At 50.4% G+C, this 15,858-nt stretch overlaps 1 protein-coding gene across 8 annotated transcripts in view; it reads right to left on the bottom strand.

Annotated features, from left to right (window-relative positions):
• Positions 1-2,104: 2,104 nt before the first annotated feature.
• Positions 2,105-15,858, bottom strand: part of Otud7a (OTU deubiquitinase 7A) — a 317,930-nt gene continuing 304,176 nt past the window's right edge. For all 8 annotated transcript variants that reach the window (XM_087188263.1, XM_087188261.1, XM_087188260.1 and 5 more), the window contains 3 exons: positions 8,994-9,108; positions 8,761-8,845; positions 2,105-6,851 (listed from right to left, as the gene is read on the bottom strand). In XM_087188263.1, coding sequence (XP_087044389.1) covers positions 5,454-6,851; positions 8,761-8,845; positions 8,994-9,108 — 1,598 coding nt within the window. In that variant the 3' untranslated portion in view covers positions 2,105-5,453. The remainder of the gene's footprint in view (positions 6,852-8,760; positions 8,846-8,993; positions 9,109-15,858) is intronic.

Genomic DNA, 15,858 nt, shown 5'->3' with positions numbered 1-15,858 from the left:
TCCAGTGCTTAATATGTCTCAGGCACTGTTGTAGGCACCAGCGTACAGTAGTGAGCAAGACGTTCAAGAAATCCTGCCCATAAGGAGCTTACATTCTATGGAGTCTTGGGGGCCGTAACATAAGTAGACCAATAGCTCACAATGCAGTGTTCAGAAGTGTGCTCAGGAGGAAGGTGCAGAGGGATGTGGGTACGGGCGTGGGATGTGTTAGCCTTTTAAATAAGGAGGTCAGGGAAGGCATTTTTGAAGGGTGGCACTGGAGCAAAGTTGGCAGGTAGTGAACGGTGAGCCTGGGCTCTCCAGGGGGACATCCCAGGTAGAGGGTGGGCACATGGCAGGCTCTGATGAAGGATGGGGCATCTGGGGCAGATGGCTCCAGTCTGGGCAAAGATACAGTGGGTAGGGAGTAGTCTTTGCAAGGTTTTGGCTTTTATGCTGGGATGACAAGCTGCTTCTTCAGTTAAAGTAGCTGTCCCTCTACTGTTTGGAAGTGTGTTCTGAAATAGCTGCTTTTGCTACTTGTCTTTATTATGTAACAGGTTGCTTCGGTCTTGGGCAGATTCTACCTATATTTACCCTTAAAACCTACTGGTACGCCTCAGCTTATTGAAACATAGATTACATATGTATATACATATATATGTATATATATGCACATATTATTTATATATATATATATATATCTCGTTGAGGTGCTCTTTAGGAGGAATAAAAAGTATAATGTGCAACATTTATATATACATAATTAGGGTTTGTGGGGCCCTCTTTTTCCCCCAGGAGTAAAATAGTAAAATTCAAATTTCAAAAAATGGTTTTGCAAAAAAAAAGAAGGGGCCTACTCTGGAATGTCCAGAGAGAATGGCATCTCTACTGTCCCTGTGATTATGTTTCCCGCTCAGCCTGCCTTGGAGAAGCTCTTCACACTGCAGAACACACACGTCCCTGCTACTGCTGAGGGCTCCTCCCCGTGCCCTGCTGGGACGCAGTGGGAGGAAGGGTGCGTCTTTTGAGAAAGGAGAACCTGCAACAGCTGGTACAAGACTGTCTTGCACACTGCTGAGTGGTCACGACAAGGTGTAACGTGGTCTGCCTGGAAGTACCGGTGCACAGTGGAGCCCTCTCGGGGTGAGCGAGGCGCCTGGGGGTGCTGGTCTCTCTAGGATTAACCACCTGGGCCCACCTCTGTGAAAACCAGGTGGCACTGCAGAACCAGGCTCTGTTGGCAGGGCCAGTGCTGGAACAGATGTGGGCAATGGGTGGAGCCCTACCAAAATGGGCCGCTTGCTTTTGAAAGGGTAGGTCAGAGTCAGAAGGAAAAGGGAAGGGGGTGCCCACCGGTCTTCCGAGAGCGTGACGTTCAGGCTCTTGGAAGGGACTGCCTGCTTCCTGGTGCCGAAAGCCCCAACCACTGCTGGGGCCCTCGTCCTGGCCTATCTGCTCTCAGCCAGGGCAGAGGCCACTTCCGCAGTCCGACAGGGCCACGGCCAGAGCGCGCCTGCCTGCTCAGCCACCGAAACTCCTTTCTTCTCACTGGAAGCACTGGGAGAAAAAAGAACAGCACACTGGAGGAACTTAATTTGTGAAGTGCCACTGAGATGAGGGGACAACACCATGTCACAAAGAAAGAAACCTCAAACAGGCAGTGGATGCCTTCAGTTTTTACTCCAGGTCTCTCAGGAAACAGCAACGTGCATGGAATGGAACTTACACACACTGGTTTGGCAGTCTTTTTTTTTTTTTTCTTTTTTTCTTGCACAAATTTCCCACCACTGACAGGTACAGCCCTTTTTTCTTAATTAATATGAAACGCATTTTGCTAGGTGAAGTTTGTTTCTGTGGTGTAGAGTATTTTGCTTATGGATGTTGGAGGGAGCACTGAGGACCCCGGGGTCCCTCCCCAGACACAGGCTGGGTGCTACTCAGAAGATTTCCACACCCCGAGGTGTACATGTGGGGGTGTGGAGAGTCCTTTCACCTCGTGCCACCAAATTCCTGACAGTAAGCTACTGAATAAAGTTGGTCATTTTGGAAAAGAGGAAATTTGTGAAGTAATAGATTCAAATGACTCTGAGTGGTAACGGCTTAAGAAAAGGTCCACAGTAACTTAGTGAATAGAAAATATTCATTTAAGAGGAAAGGAGCGGCATTAGAAACCATGAACAGAAAGAAGAAAATCAAGCTCTCAATTAAAAAAGGAAAACAGTTACGCTTCCCCACTTGCAGACGGTATTTGCACAAACAGCAAAAAGCATTAACCCCAGAGCCCACAGCGGCGCCCCTTCCCACCTCCAGTTCCCTGGGTGTAAATACTGCTCTGTGGTATGTTCTCAAAATCATATAAAAGTAACTTCTACAGTACAGTTTGAACTTGGCTTGTAAAATTTCAACATAACATTGCATAAAATCTACAAACAGAATACAATGAAAAACACCTTTCCTTAACAACATATTATTTCTAAAAAATCAATTACCCAGGTAACCCATGTGCAGGGAATGTGAATTTCTGAAATAACCTCCACAGGGGTTTACAAGTATCGAGAGCCTTCTGGAAACTTGCTGTTACTTAAGATGCATCTGCTTTTCCCAGAAAGGGACCCACCGCTGGATTGGATGGGGACACTGCTCAGGGCCAGGACAGGGGTGGCATAGCAGTGCCAGCAGGTGGGGCTGCCTTCTCCCGTTGCCCTGCTCTACAAAGAGCCCCGAATCACAGAAGAGCAACAGGGAACTCCTTGGTCCTCATGTTATTAATTGTCACTAACATCGTTTGGAATAGTTCCTGTCCAGGCCCAAAGCTAAGATGGTCCAGGGCCCGCCACCAAGTCTGAGGAGCGCTTTAAGAACATGGAGCATGCTGTCAGCCCGCAGGGCCAGCGCATTCCCACTTTCATAGTTTAACACTGCTCACAGGATGGGTCACAGAGGGACAGGGCTGCTCCTCAAGGACGTGGGCTGATGGCAAGGTGTGGGCCTGCAGCAGGCACCAGCAGGTGCCCAGCTTGTGACTAAGCAGCGAGGCTGGGCCTTCTGCACGGCCAGAAGGGCCCGGGTGAAGCTTGTGGCTGCGCCTTAGGCTCTTGTTGGACACACCCGTCGTCAGAGGAGGGCAGGGTGGAGGTAAGTTGGCAATGCAAGGAGTCAGAACACATCATCATTTTTTGATAATACATATGAAGGGCTTCCTCCATTACAATGGACTGGTTTTGTCTTAGTTTCTCTTTTTTTTGACCTGGCAGAGAGCACGAGAAAGAGAAAAGATTTGCATAGCCAGTTTTGGAAATGTCTGGTTGGCTGTTCTAACATTAGAAATGTGAGAAAACATACATTGATGCCTCCTTGGCATTATGCGCATGGAAGTTTGGCTTCTGAATTTGAACTGAAGCATTTTTAAGGTGGACTGTCTCCGCCTCCGACGGGTGAGCAGTATGGGTGGGCAGCGCCTACACAGGAAGTGATACTTTGTGACCCCACCGCTTTGGAGGGGGCGGCAGCTGCTCAGTGGGACAGGATGGAAGGAATCAGTCCGAAACAGCTGCCACAGACCCTCTCGATGAGAGATTTTTTTTAAAAAGTGCTTTTTTTTCTGAGTAAGGAAAGAAACCACAGTAGTACTAGGGACATGGATGTTAGTAATTACCACACATTGAAAGTGTCTTGTTTGGCATTAAAAGTAAAACTTTGCAAAAACATCTCAAAGGTTCTATTTAATAAATAATTTTCATTTGAGGAATCACGTATGTTGTGCTCGCTTCAGCAGCACATATACTAACAAAAGGAATCACGTATGCAAAACTTGGATCAATTACTGGAAACTCCATAGGCTGCGGAATAATTAGAAACAAAAGGAATTACTCACAGGAGATACTCAGTGATTTTATTGTAATTTTTCAAACAAGTAAAAAAAATCCCCTCCCCATCTTTTTACTTTTGCTGCTCATGTGTGGGGCCCTCCTTTCTGGAAGAGAAGCCTGCTCCGGGGGAGACAAGCTCTTTTCCTGTATTTCTCAGGCTAAGCTGACTGCGAAGCCAGGTGCGTGCTCCTTTCTTGGGATTCTTGGGCTGTTCAAAAGCTCACAGGTTGGGAAGTACTCATTTGTTAGTGAGGATTTTACCCATCGCATCCGTATTTCCTGGGGACAAGCTCTTTCCTCCGTGAGGCAGGGTTGGCTCCTCAGCGTCCTTGGCTAAGAATGGTCGTCTCCAGAGGTAATCTTGGAAGGAAGAGGCTGCATATTGCTGCTCAAGACAGGGTAGCTAAGGACACATTTGTTTTTTTAAAAAAAATTTTCCTCAAGAAATGTTAAGAGGCACCAAAAAAAGAGACCACTCAGAGCTCTGCTGCTCCCTCAGTGTGTTATGGAGCCAGAGGCAGGGCCGATCCTACCTTGTGGGGCCCCCAGTCACAGTGCACCCCTTTACCTGGCTGAACTCAGATGGATGCAGGCGGGGTGGGGTGGGTTTCCTCTCTCCCCGGGCTCCCTCAGCTGCTTCCCTATGAAAATAGGCTGGGCCAGGTTTCAGAGCAGCCTAGCAGGGCTTGCACAGTGACCAAAGGGTCAATTCCTTGCCTCTCTCTCGGGACGCTGATGTGATGTCGCCTACTAAGGGGCCACCGGGCGACCGTTCACTGTGGAAGTGTCCTCAAAGGAAAAATGTGAGCAGGCTGTCATAGTTGCTCATACGTGGGCCTATTCGAGCTGTGAGTGCAGAACCCTGTGTTTTGGACGCAAGGTGTCTTTGGAAAGCTCCCGTCACCTGAGCTGCCGGGCACCAGGAGCCATCTCGACACTCGAGGCGCCCTGCGAGGTAGGTTGTCCGGTGCCCCTTCTACGGTTGCCCTCGGCTCGGATGGCAGTGAGAATGTGGCTGAGCGAGCAGGTTTAGCTTATGAAATGGAGCCGAGCGTTCCTAGAGGGCCACGAGGACCCCTAGAGCGTCAGCGGGCCCAGGTGCCTGCTCTCTGGAGGTCCCGGGCCGGAAAGCAGGGAGGGCTTCGCTGGGGACCCGCCTGCGCGCCTGTGCTCAGCCCGGGGTGCCACCAGCCGCTGCATGCGAGCCACCGCTCCCTGGAAGAGGTCAGTCGCTAGGGTGGGGAGAAAACATGAAAGGGGGAAAAAGCATGTAAAACACTCCCTTCTAAAAACAAAGGGCTGCGAATCTCTTTATTTCTCTTATAGAGGAACAAAAATACTCTTGCAATGGCTATTGAGTTTCCACAGGTACGAGGCAGATGCTAGGCTAGCACACCCACTTCCAACAGTATGACTTGTTTCCTATCCGTCTACTACCTGAGTGGCGTCAGTGTAGGTTCAGGCACCATTAGGAACGTTTGACCAAACACATACACGGCACTGACAGAGGAGGCGCCGCCTTCCGGTGGACCAGGGCGTGTAAAAAAGACACCGACAGAATGGAAAATAGTCCCGGGGCCCGGGCCGGGCCGGGCCGCGCGCTCAGGGTCGGGCCGCGCGCGCCTCGCGCCGCCGCCGCAGCTCGTCGCGGTAGCAGCACGAGCAGAAGTGCTCGGTCTCCGCGCGCCCGTAGAAGGCGCAGTTCTCGCGCACGCAGCGCCGCTGTGCTGGCCCGGGGGCGCCGCGGCCGCACTCACCGTTCGAGTGCGCGGCGGGCGCGTCGGCGTCGGCGAACTCCAAGCCTTCGCGCGCCGCACCGAAGCCGTCGGTGTAGGTCTGCGACTTGTGCTCGGCCGCGCCCGCCGCCCCGGGCACGCCGGGGAGGGCGCCGGGCAGGGCGCGCGCCAGCGACTCCACCGTGTTGACCGTGCGCAGCGCGGCGGCGCGCGCTGGGCTGTAGCTCTGCGACGACAGCGAGCGGTTCTGCTGCGGGTATGTGGCGCACGGCCGCAGCGCGCCCACCGCCGGCGCGCACGCTTCGTCCCGCGCGCCCGCAGCCTGCACGTGGATGACGCTCTGGCGCCCCGGAGGGCTGCGGCCGGGGCCCGGTCCGTTGGCGCCCGCACGCCGCGCGCTGCCGCCGCCGGGGCCTGGGGAGGCCGACCCCCCCGCCGCCGCCCGCGCCGCCCTCGTCCCCGCAGCCGCCGCCGCGGGGCTCGGGCGCTCCTTGAGCTTGAGCACTAGCTGCGTGGGCTGCGCGGCCTGCGGGCCCGGAGAGGCGCGCTCTGGGCCCGGCGCGCCCTCGGCCTCGGGTCTGCGCGGCGGCCGCTTGGCCGCGGCGGCGTCGCGGCGCCGCTGCTCCTGCTCGGCGCTGAAGCGCTCCTGCGCGCTGGTCAGGTAGTAGCCGATCATTTCCTCGTGGAACTGGTGCCGGTGGCTGGTGAGCAGCAGCCCGGCAAAGATGAACTTGCGCTCGCCCTGCATGGCGGCACGCAGGATGTTGAGGCTCAGCTTCACGTCCGTGCTGTACTTCCAGGCATCGCCCCGCGGCCCGCCCTTCTCCGCCGCCTTGTCCGTGGGCGACGGCGTGGTCTTCTCCGACGGCGACGTGCTGGCCGACGCTCCGGACTCTTCCTTGCTGCCCTTGCGCGACTTGGCCTTCTTCTCCTTGCCGCGCTCGGCCGCGTCGCCGTTCTTGCCGTTGGCGGAGTTGGAGCGGCCCATCTTGCCGTGCACCAGGCCGCCCAGCCCGCCCATGTTCTTCTTCAGCTTAATGCCCAGCGTCTTGCTGAAGCTGCCCAGCTTGTTCGCCACGGAGTCCGCGCGCGTTTTGTCCTTCTCCTTGCGCTGCTTGTCTTTCTCCTTGTCCTTGCCGTTCTTGCCGTTATTGCTGTTGGAGTTGCTGCACACCGAGTCGCGGTCCGAGTCCAGGGAGTCGGCCAGGGACTGCACATCCTCCCCCGCCGAGGCCGTCGGGGACTCGGGCTGTGCCAGGGGAGCCTGCGGGGAGAGCGGGAAGGCCGTGGTGAGAGGAGGGCTGTCCCCGCGTGCAGGCAGCCGGGAGGACAGGCCTTGCCAGAGCCGAGCTGCCGACTGTCTATCCCGGCTGCCCCGCAGGGCCCCCAGAGGGGGACGGGCTGCTCTGGTAATGAAAAGACAGGCCCCGGGCTTTTCGAAGAAGGCCCCGCGAGGCTGTCATCTGGAGGTGCCTCGTGGGACGACCCTGGGCCGCACTCACCTCCTCTCCGAGCTCCGGCCGGCGCCTGGGAGCCCTGGGCAGGGTGCAGTACCTCCGCGGGCTCCAGCCACCATCCTCCGCACGTTTCACAGGGGCCTGAAACCTTGCCCTCCGACCTCACTGTTTGGCTCTTGGAGCAAAGACCCCCTGGATTCAGTGACGGCATATCAATTTAGGGGTTCTCCCCCAGTTTGGAAATGAGAAAGACTGCGAGGGATTCTGAAATAGGACTGCACTCAGCAGGAAAGATGTTCCCATTCCCAGCAGAGGCTGCCTGGGGCCTGTAGAGGGACGTGGGCAGGAACGTCTCTGTGCACCCGGATGACATCCACCAGTGGGAGCCCGAGGAGGGAGAGGTGGGGGCCGGGCTCAGAGGACTGGCAGCAGCTCGGGCTGCAGTGCAGAGGGACCTTCCTGGGCGAGGAGCGTTCTGACCCAGCACCCAGGGAAGGGCAGGGGCCCTCAGGGTGGTAGCGGGGCGCACAGGAACTGGCACCTGAACGGGCTTGGAGAAGGCCTGTTGCCCCCCCCACCCGCCCCCACTTAATTTTTGTTCTCCTTCCCCGTGTAGGTCCAAGAGGAGGGTGACCTTCCGCAGGCCAGGTCACTCAGAAGCCAGGGTTAGCAGGACTGGCCTCATCTTTCTCCTTCCCACCTGGGGTTTGAAGGAATTCTGAACGGTCTCAGACACTGAGGGGTAGAGCCAGGAAAGGAAGACACTGGGTGCTAGGAACAGCCTTTGGGGAGCAAGGCTTCAGTGCCCTCATGCTGGCCGGGCCCTGGCCAGGGCTGTCTGCTGAGAGCTCTGCATTTGACCCGGAGGCCCCCAAGGGCTGACATTGGGGGCAGAGCTGTGCCCAGCAGGAAGCTGTCCTGATTCTGGGTTTAGGGTGGCTGCCATCACACCGGACGCAGGTGCCAGAGAAATCCTCCCAGCTCTTAGCTGGGCCTCAGCAAGGTGGAGTGTCAGCAGCAGCCCGGGGCAGCCCCGTGGGGATTACCTGCCTTCCAGTCACAGCAGACAGTCCGGCATGGTCCTGCCTGCTTATGAGCCCTGCCTGGTGCCTAAGTAAACTGATGTCTGGGAAGGAAGGCTTATTTGGAAGCAAGCTTTACAAATCCCTTTCCCTGGGAGTTCCCTATTGAGATTACAAAAACATCAACTATCAGATAATTAAGATGAATCTTTCTGAGCCTCTGCAAGCCAGGTGGCCCCTGAGCGGGAGCTGTGAGCACGTCTCTCCTCAGGCCCTGCCAGCTCTGCCCACTACCCTCCAGCCTGCCTCCTCCAGGACTCGCATTCTTGGTTCCCTGGCTTTCCAAGGACCCACACAGTTTATCATTAATTGCACTCTGCAGCAGCACACTGTGTTCTGATCTCAGCAGAGATAGGTTTCTGTTGTGACTTGCCTGGGTTTGTTTGCTGAGTGGGCGTGTTCTCCTAACCAGAAAGCAGAAAGCACGCTTGTACACACAAAGCCTACACACAGGTGTACATACATACACACCAGGGCCCACAGGAGGTATTTCATGTCAGAGCCCCGATGGCCTTGGCTGTATCTGGCTGGGACAAGAGGGTGGGGATGGGCATCTGGGCAGGGGAGGGGAGCGTTGGCAGGGCCAGGCCACCGGCCTGTCACTGGGTTGGGCCCTGGCACACAGGCAGCTCACCCTGGTCTCAGAGGGAATCCGGATCCACGTCACGTTCATGTAGCTGTGCAGGAGGTTCAGCTTGGCTTCTAGGGAGAGGATGAGGCTGACAAGAGAGGGCACCAGGTGTAAGGGGCTGGAGGGGTCCGAGCTTGTCCATGCTCCTGTTCCCCAGCCCGAGAGCCAGTGGAGCCCACCCAGCCCCTTCCCAGAAGCCCCGTACAGCCCTCCCTGTGGGGCAGGGTCTTTCTTACTGGGCCAGCCGGGTGTTATCGTTGTCATCTTTCCCCCACTCCCAGTCCTTCCCTGGGTCCACTGCAAAGTGCAGGGGCAGCAGCTTGTGCTCAGAATCCGTCAGGGGGATCACAGCTGGAAGAGAAGAGAGAGAGATGGTGCCAGGCAACCCACTGGTGGCCGGAAGTGTGGCAGTCCCAGCACTGCTTGGGGAGGACAGGAAGGGAACTGCAAGGCCAGATGTCCCTGTCATAAGCGAACTCAATGGAGATCAGTGCCAGCAGGAGATTTAGGATGTTAAAATGGTTAGTGTTAGAAGTTTCATAGTTATTATGGACACGGAGGAGCAGTTGGAGGCATCACCCAGACTCTGTCTCTGAGTCCCTCAGATGGCAGGCACCCACTAGGCATCAGGATGAGAAAAAGTGGTGGTAGCTTGTATTCTGAGGAAAGACCCAGGCAGCGAGGTGCACTGTGCAGACACCGTGCTGGTGGGCTGTTCCTCACCTTGTCTCATCCCAGAGAAAGGACAAACTAAATCGGGGGAGAGAGACATGCCCTGACTGCTCGTGAGTTCATGCAAGAAGACTACAGTACCTAGGATTCCTGGACCCACCTGGCCCCTGCCCACAGTCAGCTCACCTGTGGTGGACAGAGACAAATACCTCAAAATGTCCGGCCCAGATGAGCTCAGGAAAAAACCTAAGCAGCAGGCTGGAGGCACTCATGGTGGCAGCCCTTCTGGGGCACAGTGAGGGAAGCCTTTGGCAGTCCCACGCGGGAGGGGACTGCAGTGCGGAGCACCTAACCTGTCATTTCTCAGAGGGGTGGATTCATCTGGCAGCATCTTGGGTGTGGCACCCATGGGAAATCAGCAGGGCTGGGCACGGGGGCCTCCAGGGGTACTTGGGGTGTGCTAGGAGCTCCTGCATTGCGGCAGGACCCAACATGGAGTCGCGAATGTCACACCCGACTCCTAAGGGCATGTCAGGGATCATCAGCAGGAGGAAGTGGGCAGAGGCAGTTTCAGTTCCCCCTCTAAGCAAGCAGCCAACGCCTCCTGGGGGCTCCACTCACGGGAGCCCCACATAACGAGCCTAGCCCAGGGCCGCTGGCCACTTGCTTTGTTCCTTTACCAGATCGCATGATTTATGCCAGGGGCACCACAGTAAGAACAATAAGGAAATAAATACATAATTTCCAAGACAGATACTTAGTAGTTCTTTTCGGCTCAGAAAGCGAAACATTTGACTCGATGTTGCCCTCCAGCGGCGCTAAAGAGAAAAGGGAGCGCAAACAATCTGGCCCTCTCCCCGCCCCATTCCCACTGCAGTGCACGGAAAGGCAGGGGGCCGACCAAGGCCCCACTTTTAGAGGTTTTCGGTTACCCGGCTGGAGAAGGACAGTGTAGTGTCTGTGTTGTACTTTGATGTGGCCACCCTGCTCAGCAGGGGGACGCACCCAGGGAGGGCTGCAGGGCTGGCTCAGGCGCAGGGCTCCTTTGGTCAGTGTCCCCTGGCTCCAAGTCACCACAGAAACAGAGAGGGCTTTGGCTGCGTCCTGCCCTGGGCCCTGGCGGTGAGGCTCTGCCTGTCAGCACTGCCTTGACTTGCTGGAACAGTGCAGCTCCCCCAGGCCCAGGCCTCTGCACACAAAGGGCCAAGCCAGAGTTGAGGAAAAGGGCCTCTGAGAACTACATTTTTTTTTTTTTTTTACACAAGCAGCTCCCGTGGCTTTTAAGATCAAGCAGTGGCAACTTTGGAAAATACTATTCTAGACAATAATATGTTAGGAACAGTTCCTATTGGTTCAACTTGGGCTTTTTGGGTCTGGCTGTCCTTCCCCTTCCCAGGGCAGAGCTGCCATGGGGAGCACCTGTCCTCCCACGACTTCATTTCCCAGCTGCCCAGCCCTCAGCATGTGGGAACAGGAGCCTAGCTGAACCTGCTGGCGGTGAGTAGGATGATGTGGGAATTGTAGGGTGCAGCTGGGAGCAGGGCCCCTCTCTCCCTCCCCTTCTCTGTCTGTGTCACCCACGGAAGATGGCAGAGCTCAAGAAGATAGAAGTGGGCTCCCAAATCCCCAGTGGGAAAAGAACTAGGTGCCAGTCAGGGCACTGTTTTGCGTGGGAACCCACCCTCTGTGGTAAGCCATTATGGTTTTGGTTTGTTTCAGATGAAGCACTGAAGCTGTGATAGCTCCGTTCTACGTTGCCCTCACATCCTTATTGTGGGGCTCCTGGGAATTCCCACCCTGGACAGCTAGGCTGCCCTCTGCTGTGTGGACAGCACACATCTGAAGGTGCTGGCGCTGCCCCTAGAAAGGTACTGCTAACTCTCAGCCCAGGTCTTGGTGGGGAGAAGGCCAGGTCCTGAGCAAGGTTTTAGAGACAGGCTTGCTCACAACTGAAGACACCCAGGGTATAAAAGAAAATCATCTGAATTCTGCTGAGGTAAATTGTGATCTACTTGAGGGCTGAGGCTTCAGAGTCTAGACAGCTCAAAAACGGACCCTCCTCAGGAGCATGCATTGCTTTGTATGCTTCTGTCTCTCACTGTGCACAATGAAAATTCTCTGGAAGCCTGGGCTTACACAGTGAGGGGGTAACTGCAAGACCAGATGCCCCCTGGTGGCAAATGTCAACAATAGCAAATACTTTTCAAAATAAGCCTGAAAGGCTTCTCTCCAATATTTTAGCTTAGAAACATAGAAGCATCATCTCAAACTGGCCTGAGCATATGTACTTATTTTCCAAAAAGGAAGGAGTATTTCTGTTTGAGTCATAAGAGGCTGTTCCACCGTTATAATAAGTCAGACAAACTGCAAAGTCTTAGTTTGTCTTTCACTCATCAGAGAAGTGAAGCCACAGGGGATCTAACTAACTTAGAATCTAAGGAAAGACTGGTGCCTCCAAGGAGAGATGGGCATCAGCTTAAAAAGGGCTCAACTAGAGCTTGGTAAGAATTCAGCTAAAATGGCTAAGCTGGTAAAGAGTACAGACTAGCAAAATAGTATAGACCCTGATGGGTGAAGATATAAGAGAAATTCACATGCATTTACAGGCTTCTCTGACCTGGTGCTAAAAAAAAAAAGAATTCTATGAAAATCTCTTCTACAAACTTTCCTTCCTGTCTCTATTAGGAATGAAAGGTGAATTGTACAGGGGAGGGCCACAAATACCAGCTGCATTCAGAGTAATGATTTCTGTTATTCTGATTAGGAGTCCATCTTCAGTAGGCACCCGGGAGAGGGGTGACATCCTCAACTCTCCTGATTCGTCTGATTCTAGCCCAGTCACTAAAGGCCAAACAAAAGGAAAAGGTTACCTATTTTGAAGAATAAAATTGATTTACCTCAGTCTTTACTTCTCTATCAAAAAAAATTATGCTGAATAAGAAAATACACACATACACACCCAACAGATCAATAGGAGACAAAGCAGTCATCAGAGCAAGATATAGATGTGGCATAGGTGTTGAACCTATCAGGGAGGGAATTTAAAATAATTGGTAAATTAGAGACCAACAGAAGAAGTGAATACTGCACAGAATTCAAGTGTTGATTTCAGAGGAGAGACAAAAATCTCCGAGAGTAAAAAGGAAATGCTAGAAATGGGAAAAAGAAGAAAACAAAAACAGTAACAGAGATACAGAATGGCTTTGAGTACCTAATGAGTTGACTTTAGCAGCCGAGGAAAGACTGTGAACATCAAGATAGGCTGACTGAAATGATCTCAACTGAAATACAGAAAGAAAAGGGCGATTGGGAAATGAACAGGACACTGCAGAGCTGGGGGACAATAACAGACAGGCTAACATCTGGGTAAATGAAATCCCAGAAGAAGGGAGAGAGAATGGGGCAGAAGAAATACTTAGGGAAATAATAAAGAACTTTCCAAAATTAACGACTAACACCACCATAGATCCAAGAAGCTAAGAGGTCATGAAGCAGGAAAAATCACAACAATGAAAACATTTCTATACATAGCACCTTGAAACTTCAGAAAACCAAAGTCAAAGAGAAAGTGTTGAAGAGAGAGAAAAATGCAGCAGTACACACGGAGAAACAAAGATGAGAATTACAGCAGACTTTTTAGGATAAAATGTAGGACAGAAGATAATGGAATGGTATAGTAAAAGGCTGAAAGAAAAAGGTGCCAATCTACAATTTTATACCCAACAAATATATCCTGGAAACACAAAGGAGACATCAAGGCTTTCTCAAACAAAAATGAGCAAATTCATTGTCTGCAGACCTGCACTAGAAGAAATGCTAAAGAAAATTTGTCAGGCAGAAGAATGTAGTACCACTAGCAACTTGGATTTACATAATCAGCAGTGATGGAACTGGAATAAATGAATCTGAAAACAAAATTTATTTTCTTCTAATTGGGCTGAGACAGTGACAGTGAACCTTTTAGAGATGAGTGCCCAAACTACAACTGCAAACCCATTTATTTATTGCAAAGTACCAGTGCTGGATTTAAACTTGAATATTGAGATTTTAGTTTAGAAAACAACTTATACATGAACATATTTTGTCTTAAAAGAAAAACAAATAACATGAGTGCCATAGGTTCACCACTACTGCTCTGACAAGACTGTCTTTTAAAGCAAAGGGAGCCCTGACCTGTCATGTGTTCATAGTTGATAGAAAAGTAATATGTCTGATAATAACAGCACAAAGAATAGGGGGAATGAAAATAGAATCTCGGGGTGGGGTGTGACTCAGTGGTAGAACATCTGCCTAGCACAAGGTTCTGGATTCGATCCCCAGCACTGAAAAAAGTCTCATTAATTAAAAGAGTCTCATTTGTAAAACATAGGGGAATCAGTTATAATTAAAACTGGAAGTATAGTAATAGTCAATAATGGGGATAAATGGAAACATTAAAAAGCTCAGTTAACCCAAAATAGGACAACAGAGATAAAATGAGCAAGTAACAGAACACATAGAAAAGTTAGTTAGTTAGCAAGATAGTTGATTCTAACCCTTCCCTGTCATTCATGTGATTAAATGCAAATAGTTAAAACTATCAAAAGATAAAATTATCAGGTTAAAGAAGCAACATCCAAGTATATACTATCTACAAGAACTCTTAGATAAAGAAAGATAAGTTATGAGATATTCACTACTAAAAAGAGAGACATAGTAACACCAAAGTATGCTCCAGAGCAGGGACTGTTATCAAAAGAAAAGAACAGAACATTGTATAATGATAAAGGGGCCAATTCTCTAAACAGACACAATGAACCTATACATATATATGCTCCTGATGACACTGCTTCAAAGTGAGTGAAGCAAATACAGCAGTCTCCCTTTGTCTGCACTCCAAGAGCATGCTATATTTTTTTTACCTCCCTCTGATAAAGTTTAATTTATAAATGAAGTGCAGTAAGACCTTAGCAACATAACTAATGACACTTTATTCTGTTTATTCTGTTCTATTTTAGAACAATATAACTGTATACTGTAATAAAAGTTACGTGAATGTGGTCTTTCTGTTCATTTCTGGCATTTTCTTTCTTTTTTTTTTTTTGGTACCTGAGATTGAACTCGGGTCCTTGTGCTTGTGCAGCAGGTGGCAAAACCACTGAGCTAAATCTCCGGCCCCATTTCTGGCATTTTCAATGTAATGTTTTCAGGTCGCAGTTGACCATGCTAACTGGAAGGCAAAACCAGGGCTATGGGGGTGCTACACTGCTAACAAAAATGAAAGGAAAAACAGACAATGATGAGATTTGAAGACTTTACTGTTTTTTCTCCCAGTGATTGAAATAACATGTAGAGAAATAAGTGACAGTACAGAAGACCTAAGCCACACTATTAGAGAACTTGACTGATGATTATTTACAGATCCCAACAAAATAAGAATATGTATTCCTTTCACGTGCACATGGAATAATGACCAAGATAAAACATGTTCTTGGCCTATCTTAGCAAATTTAAAAGAAGAGAAATCATAAAGTTTGTTCTCAGATTGTGACTGAATGAGCTTATAAGCCAATAACAACTACTTGAAGAGTCCTCAAATATTTGAAATTTAAACAGGTTTCTAGGTAATATATAGAGGAAGAGGTCAGATGAAGTCACAAGAGAAATTTAAATATTGAACAACATGAAAATGGAAATAGAACACATCAAAATCTGTGTGATGTAGCTCTTGCAATGCTTAGGGGGGAATTTTATAGTATCAAAATGTTTATGTTAGATAAAGAGAAGGATCCCAGGTCAGTATGAGTTTCACATCTTATGAAGCCAAAAAGCCGCAAATTAAACTCAAAGCAAGGAGGAAAGGAGCGAAATAGTAGCAATACAAGCAGAAATAAATGAAACTGAAAATAGAAAAGTAGTAGACAAAAATCAGTCAAACACAAAGCAGCTGGCTCTTGGGAAAGACCAATAAAAAGAATGGATTATCCAAATTGTTGCTCCCATATCCATATTTTAAGGTGTTAGAAAAAAAGGTAAACTAAGTTTTTAATCATTTTTGGCCATTGATGTTCCTGCTACTCAATATATGTTTTCATATTCCAATTATACCTATTTATATTTATAAGTTGAACTTTCTATTATAGATTTCTCTCAATTGTAAGAAATAATATGAAGGAAGAGGTCTTGTGGACACATCTCCCAGTTTCTTCCATGGTAACATCTGGTTAACCACATAGTCCAAAATCACAAGCAGGATACTGGCCTTGCTATACTCCACAGATTGTATGCAGATGGCTGTTTTACATACACTCATCACTGTGTGTATTTAGTTCTAGGTAATTTTACCACATGTATAAATTTATGTGTAGGGAGCAATGCTACATAATTTTAGGGAAAAATCATTTGGTTAGCCTAGTTCTCTTGCCTACAGCCCAGCTATGGAATTCTGAG

This window comes from Heterocephalus glaber, unplaced genomic scaffold (assembly GCF_053883595.1).
Source record: "Heterocephalus glaber isolate CG9 unplaced genomic scaffold, H.glaber_assembly_v1.0 deba00001531, whole genome shotgun sequence".
NCBI classification, from domain to species: Eukaryota; Metazoa; Chordata; class Mammalia; order Rodentia; family Bathyergidae; genus Heterocephalus; species Heterocephalus glaber.
Note: the sequence above shows the minus strand (reverse complement) of the source record. Positions and strands in the feature narration are given on the sequence as shown.